The 8,226-nt window shown below is 42.1% G+C and overlaps 1 protein-coding gene across 1 annotated transcript; it reads left to right on the top strand.

Annotated features, from left to right (window-relative positions):
• The first annotated feature begins 3,666 nt into the window (after nt 1–3,666).
• On the top strand, nt 3,667–8,096 carry LOC131876830 (fizzy-related protein homolog). The gene is made up of 7 exons (XM_059222334.1): nt 3,667–4,023; nt 5,458–5,607; nt 5,874–6,062; nt 6,134–6,457; nt 6,550–6,756; nt 6,823–7,018; nt 7,228–8,096. The coding sequence occupies exons 1-7, from the start codon at nt 3,844–3,846 to the stop codon at nt 7,584–7,586; spliced, it is 1,605 nt and encodes a 534-aa protein (XP_059078317.1). The 5' UTR covers nt 3,667–3,843; the 3' UTR covers nt 7,587–8,096.
• The last annotated feature ends 130 nt before the right edge of the window (nt 8,097–8,226 follow it).

Genomic DNA, 8,226 nt, shown 5'->3' with positions numbered 1-8,226 from the left:
TTGGTCTCACTCAAATATATATATATTGTAACAAAACCATTTCAAACCTTTGGGACCTAAATAAATACATACAAAAATACATACAATATCTCCTGAGTACCTTTAGCATGGTTTTGGGCTCAAATTTGGCCAAGTTCGGCTATTTAATGAAATCTTGTGGTCGTATAAAGTGCTCATTTGGAAGAAAGTGAACGGTTCAGAAAATTAGATTTTTTTGGTTCCGTTCACATGCTGCAAGTGCAGAAGTCCGTGATTGAATATATAAAATGCAACTCCCTTTCAAAAGAGAGCTTGTAGTTGAGCTACATCTGCCGACATAGGTTTGATTCTTTCCAAAATTATTTTGTGAGCAAAAGCACCCTCAGCACCAAAACAGTAATTAGGCTCCGGAAAAGAGTAATGCCAAATATTGCAAGAAACAATCATCAATATCTTGAGAATCAATAGATGGCCTATTAATTCAGTAGATTTGGAGCAAAAAAAACCTCATCAAACAGGCTATAAAGAGCTGAAAAATGGCCTTTTCCCCCCTTTGTATTATTTTTGCATTATTGCAACTTAGTTTAGCATGTTTTCATCCTTTTTTGCACATTTTGAACATTTTTCGTGTTTCCTTAACGTTTTTTCGCATTTTTCTTAACTTTAACAAAAAATAATTTCGGCTAAAAAGGTCACTTTATTTTCGAGGTGTAGTGATTAAGGTGTTAGGCGTGTTAGGGTTTAAAGTGTCGGCCTTGTTTGTTTAGCAAAGTCAGCCATCAATCACATCGTTTGTAAACATTTCCGACAGGCTGGAGCTTCATCCAATGCAGATTGGTCTATTATCTGATTAAGGGTGTGGTTAGAATCTCAGTTTCCTTGAGAAAGGTCAGGGAGGAGATCCGAACCAGGGACCTTCCTCATGATATGAACTAACAACAAAGCCACATGTCCTTGTTATGTTAGGCTTTAGTACCAGTATTTAAAGCCACGACACCTGCAGAGAAGAATACCATTCGGCTGCAGTAGCACTTTTTTCTATCACATTTCTTTAGACATCTTTTTTGTGAAAAGAAGGAAACACGAGGTAATTCGGGGAAGGTTCATTTTTTACAAAATAATATTGAAAAATGATAGTATCTCAATGAAACCAGTACAATATGGGCGCATGCAAAGTGTGTGTGTAATCGAGTTTATTAAATTTGTCCAGGGGAATAACAAGTAAAGTAAAACTTTCGTACTAGTTGTCGCGTTTGAACAAGGAGAGTGCATGAAAAATAAGTAATAAAGGTAAGGTAAGGTTAGACTAGATGGGTGCAGATTTGGAAAGAGCTCTGGCTGAAGAGATCGCACCACGTTTCGTTTGGGCATCCCGAAAGCCTGTTGACGAGTTCCAAATGTTAGGAGCATGAACGGGAAAAGTTTTAGGACTCCAATGTTGAACAGACACCATATGCCACCCGTCTTCGAGCGACTTGACCTCATAGGACTATCAGGTGTTGGGGGAAAGATGAGTTGCTAAACAGTATTTTAAGTATTTTAAGAGAAGATGATAAACGCGGCCAAGGGCCCCAAACCTTTCTTTCTGTTTTTTTTTTTCCTTAGCTGTCAAAGAACATTTTTGGCTCAGAGACAACCTTTTGGCTGATCCCGCGTTGAACTTCAAAATTTCAATGAATTATAGCAGCTGCACTCTTTGTCGTTTCTCATGAAAGTTACGCATATTGTGTATTTTTATAACATTGGTGATCTTGGAGGAAAACCTAGTGTTCGTCCAAAAATGTATTTCGAATTCCCGCTCTTTCCAGGATTGGTCACGTGACAGAGTTTATATTCATTGTCTGCATCCGAGAACGGGCCGTTACTTTACTAGAGTGACGAAAGCCAGTAGCACCATTCGAGATTATTGCTTATATCGAATAAGATGATGTAAGATGAGCAATTATTACTTAGATGAGTCTAAAATTCATAATTGCATAGAAATTACTTGTTTTTGGGAAAAAAATGATTTTTGAACTGATAAAATGCTATTGTTATTGTACATTATACCAAGTTCGACACCCTGCCATGTGTGCGCTTGGGTTTGGTCGATTTCTCTTGTCGAAAGGGGCATAGTGTTGCCAAAAACAAAAATTGGGTGATGAGAATGTCGCTGAGGCTCAGATCTGTTCAATACAATATGAAAACTTCAATCATTGCCTTTTCCCTAATTTTATTGTGAATCATGTTCTATCGCCCATAACTGCCTTGTCGTGGCATATATTTAATGAAAGGATTACAGATCAGGGGTAGCATATTTAGTCACTTGGATTTGTTTATTTTCTAGGGAGACTGTTAGTTTCAGGGCTTCCATATTTGCTCGTCATTCGAGAAGTATGCGATAAATTTGATGTCAGTCGTTATTAATAATGATAAACTTTATTACGACTCTTGGTCATGTCAGATTGTAAAATGTATAATTATAAACTGCATGTATAAATTTCATTTATAAAAATCGATTGATAAAAGAATAAAATGGTCAAGACTGATAAAATAGTTGACTAAAGTGTGATATCACAATGATTTTGACTAGGATTGGTTCAGTGCACATGAAAAAAGTGAAGAGGGAAATTGCAGATGGTACGTAAACAGGTGGGTAGAGGTAAAATTGCAGTAGAGTGGGTGGGTCAGATTGAACAGATCTTTTGGCAGCTCCTGACGTTGATGGCATTTGACCGGGAGCCGGACAAAGGTGCGTGACCGCCAATACTCCGAAGGGATGTCGGGCCAAGCACAATAAGGTGTTAACAAGTCCTTGACCGGGAAGGACAACCTGTGTTCCGACATCACCTCCGGATCACCTCTGGTGGATATGGAAGGAGGTGGGAGGCAGACGACCTTTATGGAAAACTATGGCCTTCGTCTTGATGTTATTGACTTGAAAGCCGTTCTCTTGGCAATAACCGTGGAGTGCATTGGTGGCATTTTGCAATTCCACGGCTGAATCAGCCAAGAGAACCAGGTCGTCTGCATATTAGAGATATTGAACACTAACATGGTTAATGGTGTGGCCTTTGTGTGTGAGGGCTTCGGTCAGGTCGGATACATAGAGGTTGAATGGAATTGGCGATAGTGGATCCCCGTGGGGAAGGCCAATGGAAGTAAAGTAGCAGGGGGAATTTTGGGTTATTAATGTGCCTGAATTAATTGATTTATTACTACCAGTATACTATCAAGGTGTCACTAATGTCTTTAATATGAAGATTATCGGAATATGAAATTGACATAAGGTCAATGGAACCACCTATGCGTGATGCCCTTAAGGGCTAGGAAAATGAATTCAAATTTACTTAGACCTATTTCCAACACTTTTGTGGTGAAAAAACTGTTTCCATATGTTTAGGGCTCCAAAACACGTCATTTTGATTTCTAAATCGTCAATATTATCTTGGTATTCTACATTTTTCCGGTGCGCAGACTTTTCACACTTGGTCGTCAATCAATACGAAAATACAGTGAAATGCCTTGAATGCTATAGCCACGCCTAAACACACACTTTATCCTCCAATCGATGATACTAGCAGTATCTCTCGAACAAGTTTTCCATGCAACTCACCTCATGGGTATAGTCGCAAAAAGTAATTCAGTCAGTCCTCTGGCTTTTTCTCGTTTATTTTCCTCCGTGACACTGTCCAAGGCATTGTTCCCCAACTTCTCCAGTTGTCAACCTCGATCAACCTGGCTTCTGTCTTCTCCTCCAGCCTCCCTCCACTACAAATCAAGCCATCCTAGTGTACCCGTGTGGAGGTGTGGCGGAGGCGTGTTCGCCCTTTCGTCCTAGTGTGTTGTGTGAGGCGCCAGACTCAGTCTTGGGAGCCAGCCAAGATGGCCTTCAGCAATCGTCACGCTTTGGATTTTCAGTTGCGTTTGTTACACGGGTCGCCGCAAAGCGAGCTCAAACGCCAGCGATCGCAAGCCTTGAATGCGGGTGGCTCGCCCGGATCGGATTCAGCGATGAACATGGCCGGAAGTCCGCAAGCTCAACAACGCAATGAAAATCAAAAGGTGACCCCCAAACTCCATCTTCTTAGGGCCTAATAATGATGGAGAAAAATGAGTTTTAGATTTAGAGTATGATGACTGTTGGGTGAGCTCAGGTAATGAAAATGCTTCTGATGAAAAGACCCTTGACGGTTTTGACTGGTTTTAAAATGGGTGGTTTGATCTTGATGAGAGGGAAGACGAGTAATACTCAGTAAGCTAGAAAAGTGGGTTCTCTCAAACCCGGTTTCAATGCCAAGTACATTTTTGAGATTTAGCATAGTCATCAAAGTTGCAACACTGACGAAAAAAATTGAAGTTATGATGAATTAATTATCAGCCCTCGTTCAGAGAATATTTATCTGTCAAAAAATCCAGTCTCCACTTGTTATTCCTATTGGATAATATTGACATGATGAAATTATTTCATTCTAAGTTTTTAGCATCAGGCTCCATTAGATCTAGAGTTAATTTCATTTCATCGGTCTTTTTTTCTCACGAACAAGAACACGTCCCATAAATCGGTAAAATGAAAGCAAATAATCTAAGTAGGAATAGTCATAGGCTCCTAGTTTGTTAAGGAGGATTAACAGAAAGGTTATCTTCTACAAAAAGAAGAACGATTTTTTTTGTAACAAAAGAGGATGTTTGAAAAAATATGCACTCCTCAGGAACTCCTCAAAGTTGGACAAAATAAAATCGAGGAAAAAAAGAGGAATTGCACGAGGCCTGTAAACCTTGTATTGAAAAGATGTTGTTTTTTAGAACAAAGCCACCACACGTATTATATTAGCTAAGGGTTTGGTCCAAACTTGCCACATGGGTTCCTGAAGGTGTTTTCCCTAATTTGTTACATTATGGATCAAGCCATGAACCACTGGAATATGAACGGGGATGTTAGGTTTAAGAATAGAGATTTTGGAATCTGATAAGTGCATTGCGTTCTTCGTCAAATGAGATGGACCCAAGGCCACTACAATAGCGTATTTCAATTTTCAGCTCAAATCGAATGGTTGAATGACTAAACCTGATACAAGAAGAGGGCTTGATTATTTATTTACTCTTTTCCTCTTTGAGAGAGCATAGCTTTTGATTCATTGTTTGATCACACTGAAAATTGGTATACATGATTGCAACGACCTACGATTCGTCTGAGTTACAAAAGAACGCAACAATCTGGCGCCAAGATGTCAGTTCTCGGCCCTAGCATCCCCGCCCTTATACTACTGGTTCATGAACAAGCCAATAAATCAAGGCAGTCGAAGTGAAACATGTCTCCAACAATATCATTGGTCATTGATTGGTTAAGACTAATGTACGGTAATACAAGTATTCAAAGGTCCCTTGAAGTTCCTCGGACTTGATTTTGGAAAAAGGATGAGCAAGACCGGACCTTCCTGGATTTGTTCCATTCACATATTGCGCAACTGGATTTGATGAACAACCCTTGGATTTCAGCCGTGGCCCAATTCTCCCAACCCGCCGAACAGTCTGTTGGCGCGCAGTCCCCTATTTTCGCCGTCCAAGAAAACACGGGAGAGGTATTCGGACCGTTTCATCCCGGCCCGAGCGGGCAACCATTGGGAGACGGATTTCAATCTCGTCCAGGTAAGATCGGTTCATCTCGAGCAAGTCGTCTCAACATCGTCAATGATATTACTGATGGCTATGGAAGAATCATTCCATCAGCGCTGATCTGACGTACATCAACCCTAGACGCGACAATCTCAATGAAAGAAAGCCTCCATCCTATTAAGACGAAGAGGGAGGGGTCTTGTAGAGTCTAACACAGATATTGTTTTGCTGGGATGGGTGCTTGCTTGGACTTTAGTTTTCACATTTTCTGAATCGATTGTGGTTGTGTCCTATTTCAGGATCGAGGATTGAATAGTCTAAGAAAGACCAACCGAGATGCTTCGGAAGGCTCCAAGGACCATTCTTTATTGGTCTATTCATCCCTACTTCAAAACGAAATCCTCGGGGCTTCCATCGAAGATTTCAAGGATGTGAGTGACGAGCGCAGAGCCTTGTCCCCGGTGCCAGTCTCCCGCAATCTTTTCTCGGTGAGTGTTCTCTTTTAGATAAGTCACCGATCAATGTCCCCTCACAATGAAAAGTTTTTGCTCTTGCCCAGTATCGCTCCAAACGGTCAGCTGTGATCAACGAAGTGACATCACCCTATAGTCTAACGCCAATTAGCTCCAAATCCCAGAAGCTTCTCCGTTCCCCGCGAAAGGCATCGCGCAAGATCTCCAAGATTCCCTTCAAAGTACTCGATGCCCCCGAGCTGCAAGACGACTTCTACTTGAATCTAGTCGATTGGTCTTCGCAAAACGTGCTCAGTGTGGGATTGGGTCCTTGTGTCTACCTGTGGTCTGCCTGCACGTCTCAAGTCACACGATTGTGCGATCTGACCCCGGATAATGACACGGTCACGTCCGTATCTTGGTCGGAGAGGGTAAGTTGGGGGGGGGCTTTTGAGGGACTGGGAGGAGGTTAGAGTGAACCCCCGGTGGAGTAATTGATCGACGTATGTCCGTTCGTTTCCAGGGTAATTTGGTGTCCGTTGGAACACACAAGGGCTATGTGCAAGTTTGGGATGTGGCTGCTTCCAAGAAGATCAATACCTTGGAAGGACACACTGCTCGAGTTGGAGCTTTGGCGTGGAATGGAGACATGTTGAGCTCCGGATCTAGGGACCGATTGATCCTTCAGAGAGACATCCGAACGCCCTCGGTGGCCCCCGAAAAGAGATTGGTAGGCTGAAATGCAATCCATCACTGAGAATTGGAGCTTTGTATTAACCTTTGATTCACGGATTAGGCTGGACATCGGCAAGAGGTTTGTGGACTCAAATGGTCGCCGGATAACCAATATTTGGCCTCCGGTGGCAACGACAACAAACTGTTTGTGTGGAATCTCAGCTCAGACCAACCTGTGCACGCCTACACGGAACACAAAGCAGCTGTCAAGGCCATCGCTTGGTCCCCACATCATCACGGCCTTTTGGCTAGCGGTGGTAAGTACTGGCCATATACGTAGAGATTGGAGTCACAAGGTCTCTAACCATTGAATTACTCACCCTATTTGGACACAAAGCATTTCATTTCAAATTCTTCGCGTCGTATAAGAAATGTTTCCAACATTAGAAGTTGCATAAAAATACTTCATTCACACCGATAGACTTGTCTCATGCTTAAAAGATCCGTTGTGCTTTTTTGTTTCCAGGAGGAACTGCGGATCGTTGCATTCGCTTCTGGAACACCCTAACGGGCCAACCGATGCAATCTGTGGACACAGGCAGCCAAGTGTGCAATCTGGCATGGTCGAAACATGCCTCTGAGCTGGTTTCCACCCACGGGTACTCCCAAAACCAGATCCTGGTCTGGAAATACCCTTCATTGGTGCAAGTGGCCAAACTCACGGGTCACAACTATAGAGTGCTCTACTTAGCCGTCAGTCCAGATGGTGAAGCAATCGTGACTGGAGCCGGTGATGAGACCCTGCGGTTCTGGAATGTGTTTTCCAAGGCTCGATCTCAGAAGGAGGCTAAATCCGCCTTGAATTTATTCACAAGTATTCGTTGATTGGCTACGAAACTAGAAGAGAAAAATTTCAAAAAAGAAACATGGTCCAGAAATGTCAGACGGAATGACGAGACAAGATGGAGCACGCGCTACCTCCCCTCCCAAATCATGAAACTCCCTTCCCCCTTGCTTCATCGTAGAAGTGGGCGGGTGACCGAAACGTTGTATTGTTAAGAATCATTCTTTGTTTCTTCCCGTGTTTACTTGTTTAATTCCTTTTTTTGCAATCATGGTCCCTTCTTAATCGTAATCATTGTTCCTCCTTCAAGTTTTTTTCTTGCCCTTTCCCCAAAACAAAAAAAAATTGTTGTCTCAATCTATCGGATGCTCTCTTTGTTTCTTGTCAGAGGCATAGAATTCTTTCATTGGTTTATTTGTTTGTAACGTAATGTTTTGGCTATGAATATCGGAGGATTTAGCTCCAATAACCCCCATTTGTCTGGTGATAATAATCGTATGCATCATCTCACCTTACCCTGATCAGCGAATAAAACTGGCTTCAAAATTTGACTTATCAGGGCCTTTCACTGAGGTTAGCAACTTGATGCAGCATGACTTAAAAGTCGTGTCCCAAAGATAAATCATGGCCTCCACGAGATAGGAATCCAAGACTAGGTTTTCAATTGTTTAAGAAGTTTCA

The sequence above is a fragment of the Tigriopus californicus genome, chromosome 2 (genome assembly GCF_007210705.1).
Source record: "Tigriopus californicus strain San Diego chromosome 2, Tcal_SD_v2.1, whole genome shotgun sequence".
NCBI lineage: Eukaryota > Metazoa > Arthropoda > Copepoda > Harpacticoida > Harpacticidae > Tigriopus > Tigriopus californicus.
The sequence above is the reverse complement of the archived record's forward strand: the minus strand, read 5'-3'. Positions and strand labels throughout refer to the sequence as shown.

Bases quoted from the DNA above. Each gene is read 5' to 3' on its own strand.
- LOC131876830 (XM_059222334.1), top strand. From the start codon at position 3,844: ATGGCCTTCAGCAATCGTCACGCTTTGGATTTTCAGTTGCGTTTGTTA. The intron at 6,458-6,549 runs GTAAGTTGGGGG...GTTCGTTTCCAG, and splicing joins CCGTATCTTGGTCGGAGAGG to GGTAATTTGGTGTCCGTTGG. The intron at 6,757-6,822 runs GTAGGCTGAAAT...TTCACGGATTAG, and splicing joins TGGCCCCCGAAAAGAGATTG to GCTGGACATCGGCAAGAGGT.